Source organism: Betta splendens, chromosome 3 (genome assembly GCF_900634795.4).
Source record: "Betta splendens chromosome 3, fBetSpl5.4, whole genome shotgun sequence".
In the NCBI taxonomy this organism is placed as follows: Eukaryota; Metazoa; Chordata; class Actinopteri; order Anabantiformes; family Osphronemidae; genus Betta; species Betta splendens.
The window spans coordinates 6,105,366-6,123,026 of NC_040883.2; the positions used below are offsets into that span (position 1 = coordinate 6,105,366).

General features: G+C 42.2%; 2 protein-coding genes across 3 annotated transcripts; both read right to left on the reverse strand.

Annotated features, from left to right (window-relative positions):
- Positions 1 to 1,238: 1,238 nt before the first annotated feature.
- LOC114851835 (enhancer of mRNA-decapping protein 3-like) lies at positions 1,239 to 13,399 on the reverse strand. 2 transcript variants are annotated; one of them, XM_029143625.3, is made up of 7 exons: positions 13,279 to 13,399; positions 12,315 to 12,494; positions 11,444 to 11,643; positions 7,580 to 7,927; positions 3,808 to 3,961; positions 2,566 to 2,783; positions 1,239 to 2,204 (listed from the first exon to the last, which is right to left on the reverse strand). In XM_029143625.3, exons 2-7 carry the CDS (start codon positions 12,476 to 12,478, stop codon positions 1,873 to 1,875), a joined length of 1,416 nt encoding a protein of 471 aa, XP_028999458.1. In that variant the 5' UTR covers positions 12,479 to 12,494; positions 13,279 to 13,399; the 3' UTR covers positions 1,239 to 1,872. The 2 variants fall into 2 exon arrangements, with proteins under 2 accessions (XP_028999458.1, XP_055363281.1); XM_055507306.1 differs by lacking the exon at positions 13,279 to 13,399 and having other exon boundaries at positions 11,444 to 11,657; positions 12,315 to 12,454.
- Positions 13,400 to 13,509: 110 nt separating this feature from the next.
- LOC114851834 (cytochrome P450 1A1) lies at positions 13,510 to 16,848 on the reverse strand. The gene is made up of 7 exons (XM_029143624.2): positions 16,695 to 16,848; positions 15,508 to 16,384; positions 15,294 to 15,420; positions 15,117 to 15,206; positions 14,900 to 15,023; positions 14,668 to 14,754; positions 13,510 to 14,568 (listed from the first exon to the last, which is right to left on the reverse strand). The coding sequence occupies exons 2-7, from the start codon at positions 16,345 to 16,347 to the stop codon at positions 14,271 to 14,273; spliced, it is 1,566 nt and encodes a 521-aa protein (XP_028999457.1). The 5' UTR covers positions 16,348 to 16,384; positions 16,695 to 16,848; the 3' UTR covers positions 13,510 to 14,270.
- Positions 16,849 to 17,661: the final 813 nt, after the last annotated feature.

The following is a 17,661-nucleotide window of genomic DNA, read 5'->3' on the forward strand; positions in this document are numbered from 1 at the left end:
AGGTGAGACTGTCAACCGATGGCTGACTTGTTACCACCCCGCTGCCTTCCCAGTGCCGGGCTTAATCAAAGCGTGGCGCGGCACAGGGCGGGGGGGAAAAAAGATCCAAGGACGCAAACAGGGAAAATCTCAAATTCAGGAAAAAGGAAGTAGGGACACGGACCTGTGACGTCAGCAGGCCCTGGAGAATGATTGACAGATTGACTGGGGATTTTTCTTATAATTTTCTTATAAAGCATTTGGGTTTTTTTTGGTGTATTTCTTCTAAATCTCTGTCTCTGTCTTTTTCACTTTTTACTCATCTTCTCAACCGCTTCCTCTTCCCGTAATTTCGTTGTAACCGTACAATGACAAATAAAGATCTATTCTATACTATTCTATTTTATTCATAAGGGTTGCAGGGGTGCTGGAGCCTGTTCCAGCTCTCAGTGAATGTGAGGCAGGCTACACCCTGGTCAGGTCTCTCGTCCACCACCACATATACAGACAGACAACCACTCCCACCTACAGGTGAATTAGAGTATTAATTAATTAATTTTTTGGACTGTGGCCTGTACCCAGAGAAAACACTCACAAGGATTTGCAAACTCCACACTGAAAGGTACCTGGCACACACCCAGTATTGATCCACCTCTCTATTATTAAGACAGTTCTTTAATATTTATACAATTTGCTACGTTTTTATATTGAAAGTGTGTAGACTCTCCTCCTAATTATGCTCTATAAAAAGCAAATGTATATGTGCATGTACATGTTGCTTGTACATTTATCTATAAACAGGTCTCTCCCCTTGTGGATTAGTCAGTTAATTACAATAATAACAATAATATTTCTGCTGTGAACAATCTTATTAATTACATTACATAGTGTAATGTTTTGATTAAAGTTATTGTATTTACTGGAAAAAAATATATAAAAAAATATATGTTTTGCACTAGATCACTGCGTGGTAGCTGAATGTATACAAGTGGTGTTAAATCTTTGTCAACACTACATTAAATTTCTTTTGTTTCTACCTGATAAACTGTGCGCTCACTTCTCAAATTAATTAAAAAGCAAGTTAAAATGTTGCTAATTAAAAATGAAAAAATTAAATTAATTTAGTTTTCACTACGCCTCACAAGACATAGTACTTATAAATGAAGCTAGATCAAGACAGGCCCTTTAACCACTTTCACACTGAATGGTTATGAATTCAAAACACCCAACAGAGCAAAAAAAAGCAATGAGATAAGATGTCAATGCAAATATATATTTTTATTTCTTCACATTATTCCTGAGACATATTCAAAAAGTAAATCTCTCTATATATACACTTTTAGTGGCTACAACCATTACCTGACAATAGCACCAATGTGAGTAAAATATAAAAAAAAGGTTTCAACACATTAAATTGAAAAATAATGGACATCCAGTGTTTGGCAACTGTAGGCTGGAAACAGCTTTAGGTTGTAATGTGCTGGTGGTCAAGGGGTTAGGACTAGACTCTACACTTAACCTAAAGGAGGAAACAGGAAACATGTTTCTGCTGCTTTAAATGGTGACAGGGTGAGAGGTCACAGATTGACTCTCAGTAGTCAGCATTTTGTAAACATATTCACATCGTGACAGAGCGCTTATCAAAACACACCAAAAGACAGGAAACCTATTCCTTTCAGAAACAAAAGGTGTCACATGCAGCAACCTCTGGGAGTTTCCAGACGACAAACGTATAGAATGTGTGAGTATTTTTTTTCCAAGATCAACCCAGAAGTTGCTCACATCTAGTAACAGAAGATTGTTTTGTAACCTATATTTGCTACTTGAACAATTCTGTATTAAACTGACCGTGGAAAAGTCTGCATGTGCAAAAGGTTATGGCTGGGTTCTCTCTCACGCCGGGTGCAGAGGAATGACAAATTTACATCCAAAGGGTGAGTGGTAACTGATTCCTACTTCCTGGAAGACCAGTTTAGGGATGCCAATGTCACAGAGATAGATTCTACTGTCCGCATCGGGTAAAGGTAGAGGGAGTCCTAAAGAGAGAGTCCACTTCGCCTCAACGGAATGCTGCACACCGGCTGGAGGGTCGATACTTAAGACCGGAGCCCGGTTCTGGTTGGCCCAGTCAGCAGCTGCTTGGTACCAGGACTGTTCTCTTAGCAGCTGGTTCTCGTGGCAGTCTAAGCAGTTGATGACCAAGTCAACTGGGCTTACAGGCAGATCTGAGACAGAAAAGAACATTAGGGTTCACCAAATAAATAAAAAAAAAAAACCAACAACTGTGCATGTGATCCTGCCTGGACCTCCACATATAAATGTTTCCTGTATTAGACTCAAGTCCTGATGTCAGATTGTCTCATATTAGCTTAATATAACTACACCTTTTAGAAAGTGTAGCAGCTCCACTAGAGGGCAACATTTGTCAGTGCTGGATGTTCGACAAGTTAAGATGAACCAATACTCTCTTAGACACTAAGAAGTGGCTCACACAGCCAACGTGGTCTATTTCATCAGTGTCACTGAGTTTTGTGTAAACAAGGATTTCCTAATGTACAGTAAATACTCTGGACGTGTGGGTTCTACCTTTGATGCTGGCCACTTGTTTGCCACTGGTCCTGCTGTACAGGTTGACCTCACTGGTGACCAACTGCTGCATCTTCACGAAGCTGGGCAGTAACAGAATGACCTCGACGTCATGGTTGGCTAAATGTCTACCACAGCTAATGCCCTGCGCTCCTTGGATATGGGGACCACACAGCAGGATCACGGTGGGCCTCTGATGGTTGTTTTTTGGGGTGAGTCTGTGTAAGATGAATACATAGAAACATAAAAAACACCCACTCAAACAATACTTCAATCACAGTTTCAGATGTAGATAATAATAATAATAATAATAATAATAATAATAATAATAATAATAATAATAATAATAATAATAATAATAATAATAATAATAATAATAATAATAATAATAATAATATAATATTAAACTCTGACCCTGGCTTATTCAAGAACAAGATACATGGTTGCTTATTATAATTTTTGCAGCACATGTAATAATAGAATACACCTTGATCAAGGTTCACTACATTTAATTTGTTTTATTTGTATCAAACTGAGCAATGATACAACCACACTATAATTCACTTTTAACAAAAAATAAAAATAAACTTTTTGCTTGACAAACGGGTATTAATTACTTTTACGTTAGCATTACATGGAGGAGTTGCATATGTTGTCCTCATAATAAGTCTTCACTCTGATTGATGTGGACTATCAGGTCGATAAAAAATAAAACTATAGAAATTATAATGCATAGTGTAAAATATGATGTAGAGAATTTGATAAATATATTAAGTTTAATAAATACCTAAAACAGTTGCAGCATGACTTCTAGAGTATCAAAAGTACTACTGTGCTAAATTGAAAAAGGTATCTGACAAATCCAACCTGTTTGTTATACAAGCCACTGTGCGGTGGTTCTTTGATCTTGAGAAAGGCTTCATGGCTCATGATGGTGCAGGCATGCAATGCCAAACAGGTCTTGATGCTATTAAGGTGTTTTGGATTTTCAGTGTGACCACTCAATGTTATAGTAGCAGCTTCTAACTCTTGCAGGAACCCAATAATCAAATGATTGTCATGATCGGTGATTGGAAGACATGACATGAGCAAAGTTGGATATATCAGTAATCATTGTCTGGCAGACTATGGTGCTCACTATTATACAAATGAGGATGGTTCTATTCCAATGCTAAAGTTCATTCTTCTATTCAAACCTTTCAGCAGTTAGGTAGACCTTGAAGGCAGACATGTATTTCTCACCTGTTTGGACCACCCAGCAGAGTGAGAGCCATCTGGCTGGCGCAAACACCAACCGCCTCCAGCCGGCGCTCAACAGACAGGCCGAAGCGCTCAGCAGCTGAGAGGAGACGCTTATGAAGCTCATAGGGAATGCTAGGAACCACGAGACCCGAGTCTGCAAAGGAAAAACATAGTTAGTAGAACACAAAGTAAGACTCAAGTGGGTTTAGGGCAAAGAAATCATTATCCCATTCGCAAACATCATCACAGATGAAACACAAAGCTATTTTTTAATAGCAGTAAACAAATTAACATTCCTCTACTGCTGTCAAGGTCACGTCAAGCTCAAAGTCAAAATCAGTCAACTTAAAATGCTCCTTCTAACTGATAAATATTATTCAAACATGGCTCATGTAACAGGAGAAACATCAACAATAACACATATTTGTAGTCTTGAAACCACTGTAATGGTCGGACATGATTGAACTGTTATATATCATAATAAACAGTATGTCATTTTCTGATTTAACTTCATCGGTGCACCCTAAAAAAACAGCAGCTGGGGTAGGGGTAAAGCCCAGAAGCTTGACCTCTGAGATAAGAAACTCTGGTCTGCAGATAAACATGCTCCCAGGTTGACCAGGGTGGGAGGTCTCATGTAAGCAAAACATATTGTCATGCGAGGAACTCGTTCCCCAGGGAGAAGCCCTTCCTCCTCCTCATGACCCGATCGTCCTCCCATTATTGACAATCCTTCATTTCCTCTTCTGTTTGTCACCGCTGTCTGCAGTAACAAAGGGAAGATTGGCAGCCTTTACAAAACATGACAAACACACGGTGGCTAGAACGAGACGCCTCTTCCCTGTGGGCGCCGAGTTCACACGCACCATCACTCGGTTTCTGACCAATCCGGTAACTGTGGGCTAAATCCCCCACATTGCCCGCAGTCTCAGTCAAAACAAAAAGCGGGTTAGCATGACATAATGGGGACAAGTACATTTAAAGGAGCACCTGTACCTGTATCTCAGTATGGTAAGAAACTGGGGAGAAGTAAACATGGGGGAAACGTAGGGGAAAAAAATAATGTCTGAAACTTGTGAACCTTCTGCATTTAGTGGTTGTATGTGTATAACTATTAATGCAAATAGTCTCAAGAGAAGCTTCCAATATAAAATTGCAATTCTTTGAAATTCTATTTAAATAAAATGCTTAAATCCATTTATTTCCGTGTGATGTCATATCAAGTCACTAACCTTGCTCTCGTGTGTATTTTCTGAATTACTGAATTACATAACTACAATTCAAGCTTTTCTCGCAGTACAAACCAAAGTGTGTGGAAACCTTTAAAGAGCCCGCGCTAATCCCTGGCTGTCTATTGCCTGTGGCACGTTAGGAGGGTAATGAAAGTCAAGCTGGGGGAACTGCACGGCTCAGGATCCCTTTGATAAATAAAGCTGCTGGGAGGCCGTTAAGTCCTTAATGGCCTCCCACAGATCCCTGGACTGGTAGCTGGGAATGTGGTGGCCTAATTGTTCTACATGATTCACACTGAGACACACACACACACGCACATGCACACACACACCTCATCTTAAATCACACTTAAAATCTAATGCACACCGACCCACAGGTTTTCACCACTGCCATGCGACATATACACACACATCCTCATACAGTACACAGAATAATTACACATAAACAGACTCATTCCGTGTCTGGCTGAAAATGTGGCTTATCTTTACTTCAGCCTTGCTTCCTCTCCCACTATTCTTTTAATGATGCCGCACAGAAACTGCTAATAAGTTTCACTGGGCTGAAATCTTGATTGTGTTGCAGATCACATGAGCAATAGGGACAAGAAAGTCAAGTGCCTCTTGTCATGCAAACTACTGGAATGAGTGCCAGCTTTAGAGGAAGTGGGAGTTGAACTAGTATGCTCTAATTGCTTTTCAACAGTCCCACCAGGTGCACCTGCTGAAGATGACGTTACTCCATACATGTACTACATCCTTGTTCCTGGCACCATCATACACATGCAGTGATTTAACCACAGACCTACTACTGGTGGGATGTGAAATAAGCATCATCTGGCTAAACCAAATACTGCTGAGTGTTCTAAAATAAACCGAGCTGGAAGCAATCCCTTAAGAATGATAAGGGAACCGACAAGTTTGAAAGCAATACACGCTGCTGGAGCCGAGCCATGTGTGACTAAGGTTTGCTCTGGCACAGGGAGGGTAAGCTGACGCTCTTTCATTCTGCTCTGCTGCACTGAACATACCGAAAGAGGGCTCCAGTTTATCAGGGCACAGGAAAGAAGCTTAAAGTACAGTAGTCATCTGTAAGACTGCTTTTTATCATTTGGACAACGATATTGGCTTTTTCAGTCTTTCCTTCAGACCACATATCAGTCAAACCATGTAACGTAGATATTGTGTTAGCTCAAAATTTCCTTTGAATCTAAGAAACATGTATATTCCCTCACTTAAACCCACACTGCAGAGCTTCCTATAATTGTAATATGAAATGAAATGAAGCAAGCCAAGAAATAAGAGGAGAGTCGGCTTGGTTGCAGGTTGAGTTGCGGCCAATCTGGTTTGCACTGAAGAGGTTTCACTGCACAGCTGGAGTCAATCACACCACAGGAAAGCAAGACAATGGCAGAACTGAACTTACATAGAGTGCAAGCATTACAATAAACAATGCTCTATAGAAACAGGCCTGTCAAACCCTCATGCTAGCGTGTTATGGCAACCCTAACATACAGCTGGATACGTTGTTTTGCTTTCTGTGTTCTCTCATTGTTGATTTATCTATTTACTGGCAAAGATTCCAGGTCAAGAGCACTGTGGTTTTTTCTCGTTTCGGAGGTGTTGTTTATGTAAGGCTGTACGGCGGCATGCTAATTACAGACTGCAAAGGATGGGGATTATGATGACAGCCCTGGGAAACAGATCTGCCTGCACAGCAAGAAAAGGAGGCTCTGCTTGAGTGGTACACAAATGCTGAGCTGTGCTGTGGCACCACAATCAGCCGTAGATGAAAAGTCTAGAAATGACATTTTTACAGTGTTTATGGCATAAAATAATAAAAAATCATCCTCAGAACAGGAACGATTCTGCCCACAGAACCTCATTCAACTTCAAGGTCTGTGCTAGTGTGTTATTTACTTATCTCGTGTACATATTAACCGGTTATGTAATGCTCGGGAGATGAAGTGTGAGAAAGGACGAGTTCATAACCTATGTGGGTGTATACCACTAAACTGTGGGCAGTCAAAAGTCCCCTGGATGCCCTTAGGGGCATCCAGCCTACTCCACGGAGGCCTATGTGTGCGAAATGGGTCCTATGTCCACTGTGATCCCAGCTTTACACCGCATGTGTCTGTCATTGCAGTACATTCCTCACATCGCCGAAAGCCACTTTTAACGCTCACAATCAAAGCATCTATCAGCTTCTGCCAAGAGCAGCAACCATGTTTCCAGACTGTGCTGGTGTCATTAGATAACCGGATGGTACTTGTGGGTAAAGTTTCAACACAGTGGGGTCAAACCGCTTCATCCAAAACAAACACTGTGCTCACAACACTGACAGTTCACTGGAAAACTGGCTCAAAGGAGGGTTTTCAGCGCATCGAAAAGCAAGGGAGAGGGCAGGAGGTGGGAAAGGTTGGGAATGGAATTATTGGAAAACCATCAAGTGTCTTGTGGTGACTTGTTCTGGCGAAATAAAGCGTAAAAATCTGAATGTGTTTGTGTGTGCTCATTAATACAACAATGCATCATGCTCTCACCAGTACAATACTCTCTGCCCCCTTGCTGAGGGACACTTATCTGCCGATAGACGACAGGCTTGCCCTCCAGAATGTTCTCATCGTGGCGATAAGTCTTCTGTTCGGCCTGTGCGCTGTGACGCTGGGCCCTGCCGCTGTGGCTGCCGCTCCCGTCGATCTCGGAGAAGACGGCGGCTTTGTCAAACAGAGCCAGATTGCCTTCAAAGTCAAAGTCCGTGTCCAGGTCCTCGTCGTGCTTTTTACCAAAACACTCATCGTCCTTGGACCTCCCCGGCCCCCCTGCACTTTCAGTCCGCACGCTGTTCTTCTTCGGGACGCCCTGCGTCTGACCTCGACTGTTGGATGAAGCTGTGGAAGGTCGGAGAATGCAAAGGCATTAGAGGTTGAGTAAGTAATAGTGATAGTGATAGTAATTCTCAGAACATCTGATCTTTGCTTACATCCAAATCACCTCTGAATGGAGCTACAGTATGAGCTGTCACACTACAAATGATGTAATCCATACACAATAAGTTCCTGCACTCATCAGTTTAAAATCCTGACTAGATACTTGGAACTACTTTATCTTGTGTGACTGACAATGATTATTATTCTCTCACGGTGAGTTACAATAACCTATGAAGGACAAAACACACAAAGACTGACTGAGTGGTGCTCAATAAAGTTTACATACATGTAAGCGCAAACAAAAAAAAAAACTAAAATGAACCAAGAGGGAAAAAAAAGAAACTGGAAAAACCAGGCCTTCAACACGAACCATCCTGAGCTCTCACGCTAACAAGGAGACAGAGAGGCACAGTCGCACGCTACTGTCACTGTGACAGCTAAGGTACTTTGGACTTTCGCACGCAAGACATACAGTACGGAGGCTCAGTCGTGCCGCACAGGTGTCGAAACAGAGGCACCAACAACTATGAGCAAACATGAAATCTACCCCAATGTCACGATACAGTCGTAAACACCCTCCGACTCTGACGGACAGAAATAAAGGTTTTGCTGATTTGATTCGATTTGATTTTTGCAGCGGTGAATTGAGTTGCAGAGTTGTCCTGCACCACTGTGTGCAATGCTCCTAACGTGCCACAGAAAGATCAGCTAATATGAATTTGTGTTGGGCATAAGGAAGATGTTGTGTGAAGAATAATAACAGATATGTATTATTACAACAAGCCAACATTGACTTTATTTACAGGGAAGTGTTTTGTCATGCTATGAGTCAAAAATCTGAATAAGCTGGGCAGAGCTCCAAGGCAAACAGGCTAATGAATAACAAGTGGCGAGACACAGTGAACTTCACTGATTTCAGCTCGACAAACTTACTAGCAAAATTAGTCTAACTATACGTCGGACGCATTTACAAAATAATATATAGTAAATGTACCACACCTCCTTTCTACCACACACCGATTTTGGCGTTAATATGGATTAAATCCTGAACAAAGGGGGATTAGGGTTTAGAAGGGTGCACATAATGTCATTAAACATACAGAAGTAAGTTATGGGAAGAGTTAGGGTTAGTTTTCATAAGGTCATAGACTGAAGCCCTTCTTGCAAATGCCCTTTTAATAAGACCTATTTAATAAGATCTATTTGGGTTTAATGAAATTCAACTCCTAAGCATCATTCACAAAAGCGTCCCATTTCTGGAATCCCTTTCTACTCTCCCAGAAAGATCAATGGCAGATATTCTAAAACCCTTTCTGGAATCTGTGATCTTGTATAAGCAACGACCCACCCTGCTTTCCCTCCTTTGTGGCCGGGGGGCTTCTTGGGAGCATGGCATTGCGTGTGAAAGGACTGGCCCTGCCCAGGCCACTCAGCACTTTGGCCCCATGCAATTTGGGCATTAGCTCCCTGGCCACCAGCCTGAGAGCTGGAGATTAAAATAAAAACGCTAAGGGTAAACAAGGCTTCCACAATTGATATAGTTTTGGCCTTCCGAGCACACTGGGACAACTTGGCTTCCTGTCCAGGCGGGGGAGGGACTTTCCTGTGCTGAGCATGAACGCGGGAGGGAGGGAGGTTGAGGAGCTGGGGAGGGACAGAACACAGGAGGGCACAGAGGAACGAAAAGCTGCCTTTGTACCACGCTTCTCTTTAGGAGCTGACATGAGGAGGGAGGGGGAATGTTTATTGATCTTAGTCACACACATATTGTAAAGAGGAACTTTGATACAAGTCTTTAGCACGCTATGGGAATGTCGGTGTGTTTGTGTGTGTACACGATATGCCCCGTGCTCAAGCTTAGTAATAAAGATGGAGAAACTGCATAATGTGCAAAGTAATTTCATTGCAAAAAAAACCCTACAGAACCCACTATAGATATTTAATATTTTATTTTAGCTCATAGGAAAATAACCATTTTACTATTGAGCAAGATGCATCTTTCATTTTTTCATGCAAAGGAATGAGCGGAGAGGGCAGTTTTACAACCAGGCTGAAGAATATTAGTGTCCATAAGCCAATTCTATTGACCCCTGACCTGTCTATTGTTCGGTGATCCCGAGTGTGAAAGTGACTGACTTCAACCGATTCCGGCAGAGGCCAAAGAGCTGGCCAAGCAGACTTCCTACTGACTGGAGGGAATGCTGTATTTAACCCTTATCTAATCAGGAAGGTTGCATAACTACTTTAGTTATATATATATATATATATATATATATATATATATATATATATATATATATATATATACACACACACACTGCATGGCGCGCACGCACGCACGCACGCACGCACGCACTCTTTTCTGTATCCATCTGTGCTCTTTCCTACTGTAAGTGACTGGGTGGTCTGACAATTCATTGTGATATTTGTCTCAATTAGTAAATAAACCTAAAACTGCTACAAATAAATAAAACTGTTTTGACGTAACTGAATCCATATGTAGAAATACAATACTGCTCAAGTCAAGGGGCACAAAGGCTCTAAATATTATAGAAATCTGTGAAATTGTTGCATCACTGGTACAAAGAGATCACAAAGTGACTCATACATTCTTTAATGACTCTTGACGTCTGCTTATCAACACTACAAACCAAAGACTCACAAACTACTGAGCTGAATCAGCCCCTCTACTACAGTCTCCAGGCTCCAATATAAACAATTATATAAACATCACAAGGGCTAAATGTTTTGGCTAGGCTGAAATCTGTTGGGCTGTGTTACATTGTTTCATGTTCCTGTTACTTTGTCTTTCCTCTGTCTGTAACATGACAGTAATAAACAACAGCTCACGTCACATTAGAAACTAACATTTTCTGCCAAATAAATCAGTTGTGACAAGGCAATGCACTACGGTTTGATCGGTCTGTTACGGAACCAAAGAGATTACTGTAACAGCTATGTCTCGGTTATCTGTCTATCTCTGTCAGAGTTGAAGAATGTGAACAAAAGCGAGGCTGCATAGTGAGTATAACTAACACGTTTCAGGAGTAGAGATGGTAATTTTTCAGAAACAGTGATGTTGTGTCTTTTCCGCTTGAGGCATTTCCCAGAAGAAAGAGGAGAATGTAGGACAGTTTTGTGACACATTTCAATTAAGTGCAGGAACAAAACGTATTTTTAGTTGCTAAACAATAAATTATTGTTCAGTGTTTAATTACTCAAAATGAAATCCGCAACAATGCCTTACCTTTCCCGCATGAGCTAGGAAGTACAGCTTCACAATGATCTTACACAACCCTCAAATAAACTGGACTTTCCTAACTTATGAAAGCCCATCTGAAACTATTTGTTATATGTTACAGGAAGAAATTGGAAAGTTGTTCTTTTACAGTTTTGGGTGTCAACACAAACATGTCACATATTATTAGCTATAAGGCTATACTCTGAGTGTTGCATGACCTTTACCAATCAACCTACCTCTGCGTAGGATGGTAATTGGGCCGGTAGAGGCCTGGGAGCTGCTGCTGCTGGTTACTTGAGGATGGGAATTCTTGTCGCTCTGGACAAGTCGTCCTGCTGATGCGGAACTTGGTTCTTTTGCAACTGCCTGGCCTGTGGTGGACTTGTTAACTGTACTCTGGATATCTAAGAACTTCAACTCCTTGATATCCATGGCACTGGAAGACAAATACTTCACTGACTTTATTTGACTTTCAATCTGAATTGTACTGAATTGTGCAACTGGATACTGCTGTTCCATGTTTTTTCTCATTATTTGAGAGATACAGTATTTATAACACACTTTTGAAAAAATCTTTTCAGAGAATATAAAACATACAGTTTTATGCCCATTGCAAACAACTGCCCTTAATAATTGCATGTATGAATGCAAAAAATATTTTATACATAATAAACTGACAAACATATACTTCCCTCACCATTCACATACACATCAACAAGGCACAATGCCCTGTCTGTAATAACATTTCTAGTTTGTGACTAAATCAGTAAAGTTCATCTTGGTTTATTAGTTTAGAATTTCCAGCCATTCTTCCTGAAATATGCACCAAAGAATGGCAACACAAGCCTGCACAGGCTTTTTTTAAACTGTAATATAAGAAAATGCGCTGAAGATGTAATTTGTCTACAACTTAATCTAAAGCTAATTAAACATATTAATAAAGATAAATTATATATCTGATATAGTTTCATTCTGATAAATCCAAACAGCTAGTTTCAAGATGCATATAGAGCTTTACACCAAATGTCACTGTGAGAAAAAAAAATTGACACTTTTTTACTAAAAATTAAATACTAAAGATTTTTTACTGTGTTTCTCTTTTCATACCTGAACGTGACCTCAGGAACAGGACACTTAATTCCATTGTGGTACGGCTGTTTTAGAGAGATGGTCTGGCTCACGCGATCGACAGAAGACACCTCTCCTTGATAAACCCCCAGTGTTGACCCACAGTTCACGGACACAACACTGCCCAACCAGTCTGTGGCCATTCTGCTCACTGTACTCCTGTTGAGAAAAATTCTAATAAACATTTACTGCAGAAACTATAAGAAATATACACATCATGTTTTACCTAAGGACATATTTATGTAACAAATCTTATCTTACGTTATTTTTACATTCAGATTTGTTGCAATAATGCAGAAACCACATTATGTTTTCTATAACTTTCTATAACCTCATTAAAAGTAATAAAACCAATGTTTTCACACTTTTTTTGCAGATAAACACAAACAGATGCCTCCTTTCTACTAATTTCTATCTATCACACATCTAGAAATTGACTGCAATTTAGTAGTTGCATATCTGCATAGTCTGCTTTTTTAAAAATCAATCAAGTTCCCATGATTCACAGTGTATGAAGACTAAATCTTAGACTTAGAAGAACCCTAGTCAAAGTTATACGACACAAAGCACCCGTAGAAATATTTTACACTTTTTCACATTTTACACAGTTTACACCTTTCACCATATTGGGTTGAAAGAAAATGAATGAACAAAAACGTATTTTGTAGGTTGTGAAACTTATAGGATTGTAGCTCTATCTATAAGCAACCGTCAACATTAGCTATAGTTGATTTAGCATCGAACATATTGGACACAGATAATATAGCTTAAAGTGAAAAAAATCGATAAAAGCGTTTGATTTAAGATCAACATTGTGTTCTGACTAGCTTGACACTTAACGCTAACATTAGCTGTGCTTCCGTTTGCTAATGTAATTTAGGCGGACGGTCATTGCCTCGTGTTCAACACTTGTTATCGCTAAATACTTAACCTGGCCGCATACCTCGTCGAATATGGAGCTAACTGTCGATAAATCTGTAGCGAAATGTGAAGAAAAGCAAAAGCTCGAGGCGTCTGTTTGTGTAGCTTCTCTGCGCTGTATAGTGACGCCACTTCCGCTATCACCCACGTGGTTTTGTTGTGATTTTTTTTCACTTTTGAAGTTTACTCTAGTTCATGTCGTCGCAAGCTCGACCGAGTTGTTTTATTTTAGCCCAAACACACACGACGATCATGACGGCATCTCTTTCAATTTTATTTCAGTTGCTGATTAAAGGACTCTTCACATGCCCTTACATTAAAAAAACAACAGTGATACATTCATGAGAGCAATATAGACAAAAAGCATACACTAAAAAGTCTCTGGAACTGTTAGTGCCCTGATAAATCAAATAGATGCACAGCAAAACTATTTCATCTCAACCGTATGTAAATTCTAGTCACATTACAATTAGTTTATTAAATGTAAAATAAAATAAAAAAACACGCACAGACAAAATCACATTTTGGGATACAAATATAGCTTCAGAGTCCACAATAAAATGGAATAACAAATATTAGCTTAGAAGTGTGAATTGTATTATAACGCAATTGCAGTTCTGTACAGAAGCTTATGTCACAGAAAAGCACACAGTGCAGTGGACTATGTAGCAACGTCTATACAGTGTGACCGAATATCCATTCAAAAACCGAACCAGGCAGCTTTTCTGTGTTTGTTGTTCTGAATGAGAGCACAATTTGACCTCACAGAAGAACCAGATATTCCCTCACTTTTCACTATGAAGCAACAATCATGAACGTAACATAGCAGAAATATGCTCAGCCCACACAGGCACCACAATCTGCACCAATGCCATTAGCTCTGTGGATCAAATGCGTCGTCTAATGCCTTACATTCTGAGGAAGATTCTTCGTTCTCTGACCAGCACAGTGCTAAAGTCAACGTTTGTCACCTGCTGAGGATGGACTTTACTCAAATACAGAGAGAAAAGGGCCTCACTTCTCAACCCCCGATCGCATGGTGGCCCTGAGGCGACAGGGTTTGTGCTTCATGGTGAGGCCGTATTGCGGCGACATGTCCAGGGGAACTCCGGGCATCGAGTGAAACTGCAGCTTCTGGACGAGGAACGCCAAGAAGAGGTAGACTTCGTTCCTTGCGATGAACTCGCCGATGCAGCGGCGCTTTCCCAGGCCAAAGACCATCACCTTCTCGCCCTCTGATTTGTTCACCTCGGCGCCGTCAGCGCTCAGGAAGCGGTCTGGGTTGAAGGAAAATGGATCCTTCCACAGTTCACTAACGTGCAGAAAACAAGGAGTAGAAGTTTAGTCTCTGAGCCACATTAAATGTGTGAGTCAGTTATGATTATTTAAAAATATAGCAATAATGACTTACGGATCATGGTTAATCTGCCACTGATTGATGAATACACATACGTCTTTGGGAATGAAGTAGCCATTCAGCGATGTGTCTTTTGTGGCGCTGGAAAGGAGAACAACACATTACTTATCTGTGTGTTTACAGGTATCCATCATATAGATCCTTATTACTGTGATTGTCATGCCGTGATATTCATTTCCATTTGCATCTGTGGGGCAAACGTGCACCTAAAACGTTTCCGGCTCACCAGTGTGGGATAGTGAAGGGCAGGAACGAAGAGTGGCGAAACATCTCCAGGATGAAGGCCTCCAGGAACGGGAGGTTGGCTTTATCAGCGAGAAGAGGAGTCCGGTCCAGTCCCACCTTGTCCTCTGAAACAGAGAGTCGATGACGGAGTCCCGTCAAATATGCGTCGTATGTGCACAGGATCCGGCGTCTAAGACAGCAGAAACAGCTGTACTTACTCATCTCCTGGTGAAGTCTTTCCTGGATCTCTGGATAAGCTACCATGTACATCAGCGACCATGACAGAGCAGTGCTGACTGTGTCAAAGCCTAGAAGAAAAATGTTGATTCTGTGAGGAATTTGTTTTTTAGAAAGGTCACGTGTGATCATTCGACAAACACAGCAAGTCGACTCACCTGCCCCGAACAGGTCGTTGACGATGCCTACGATCTTCTCGTCTGACAGCTGGACGTTGGAGTTCTCATCCAGCTTCCGGTCTTCACAGTGATCAATCAGAGAGTCGGTTATGTCACGGATGTTGTCCTGAAATAGATAGGTTTCGTTAAACCGCGAACACGCGCCTCGTCTTTCAGGCCGTTTAGGTTTGTGGGGCGTTCGAGTGTTCTGTACCTTGTCATACGTGGCGTAGTGGTCGGTGACAATTCTCTGAATGAAGCTGTTGAAGCGGTCGTTGAGGCTCTTGAACAGCTTCATCTTGGTGCTCGGCAGGAGCCGCAGGGCGGGGATGAAGTCGGCGGGGTTGCCGCTGCCCACCACCTCGTTGAACTCGTGCGAGACCGTCACCAGGCTGAGCAGCTCCTGGTCGTCGTGGTCGTAGCGCCGGCCGAAGCAGATGCCGCAGATGACGTTGGCCACGGAGACCACCACGTAGCGGTAGGAGTCGAAGCTGCCCTCGGCCTCCATGACGGCGTTGAGCTGCTTCAGCAGGTACTCCCCTTCCTTGCAGACGTGCTCCTCCAGGACGCAGGCGTACTCGGGGTTCTTGCTCTGCAGCGTGGCGAAGGAGCGCAGGGCGCTGTAGGCCAGCTTCCTGCGGGTGCGCCACACGCCCGCTTGGTCCGTGCTGAACGCCAGGCTCTTGCCGTTGTTGATGTACTTGAAGCTGTGCAGGTCGGGCCTCCCGCTGAACTCGTCCCCTTGCTTGATGAGGGCCCGTCGCACCGTTTCGCCGCCGCTCAGCACCACCACGGGACGGGCGCCGATCTGGATCTGGAAGACGTCGCCGTAGCGACGGCTCATGGCCGTGAGGCTCTCGTACGGCTTGGAGCCGAGCTCCAGCAGGTTCCCGATGATGGGCAGGGGCCGCGGCCCGGGCAGACGGCGGAGCCCTTGGGGAACGTCAGCGTGGAAGAACTTGAGGATCAGGTAGGCCAGGCACACGGTTGTTACGGCCAGCAGACCTTCAGATACTGACACTGATCCAATGAATGGCAGTATCATTAGCGCCATGATGACAAGCCTTTTTCTCCCTCTCTTATTTGGCTTCCTGGAAATTAGGAGGGACATTAGAGCAGTCGATCCAGACAGGAGTACAGTAGTGTTATGCAACATGTTGCCAAATGCAACATGGGTTCAGACCTTCGTAAAATAACAGTACGACTATGACTTTATGCAGAGAGAAAGACTTTAATTTAACATCCGCGGTATCATGGGTAATAGAAACTCCACAAAACAAAATTAACTCATATTAAAAAGTGCAACAGCAAAGGCCAAAGGGTTATTCTTGCATAACAATCTCCACTGAGCCCTTTACCTTAATCTCAGTCATTACTCATTTGTCTTCATATGCAGCTTACCTTGATAGAGTGGCAGGTGACAGAGCCGGAGGCGCTTTGCTCCCAGAATTATCTTCTAAAATAGTGAAATGATTGTTGAGTGGACTTATTGTCTAAGTTAAACTTTCGTGAAGGGGAACTGGCTTTATAGTGCGGTCCAAAGCCCGATTGGCTCCCGCTCATGACGTTTCTGCCCCCCCCCCCGCCCCTCCGCGTCGCGCTCGCGTGCTGGCTCTGCTGCTCTTTGGGTGCCGGAGTCGCTCTCCTTGAAACGAAAATTTAAACCTGCTCCTTTTACAGCCTAAACGCGTTTGATGTGCTGTAATTTATGACACGAGGCATAAATTAGCCACCACTGGCAAGGTTAATTCCAACTACAATCAAACTGCTGCCAATTTGAGATAACAGTGCTGGGTTCCAATGCAAGTCACGCACAGCTCTGCAGAGTGCCGCAAGAATGGTGCCATTGTGCGCTAAAGTTGTGTTTTTACGTAAAACAGTGCGTTCGTTACACAGGCTACTGAATTATTATATGCAAAAGTGTTATATTGCGAAATATTTCGTTTTATTTTATTGTTTGTACAACTAGAGGACAAAGTTATATTTGTAGAGAACAAGTTGATACAAGTTGTTTAATCCCCTGGTTTCATGATGTTATAACTTCAAACATATTAGAACCGCTACATGTGACGTGAAATTGAAGTCTGTCGGACAGAATATAACATTAATAGTAAAACCACCCCTTTTTTAACGCTTATAACGCAACAATGCGCTGCAAGAATTAACTAAAGCGTTGGGTTAAGAAATAAACGAAGCAAGGGTGATTTGTGGCATCCACGCTAATATCCACAGGCAGCTTTAAGTCCCGATGGAACAGGCAAATGCCGTTGCGTGCTTGTACCTGTTGGCGCTCCGCTGGAGTTAAAGATTGACCAGTTGCGTGAGAGCACAGTGATCAAACCCTCACCTCCCCTTTGAAGAGGATGCT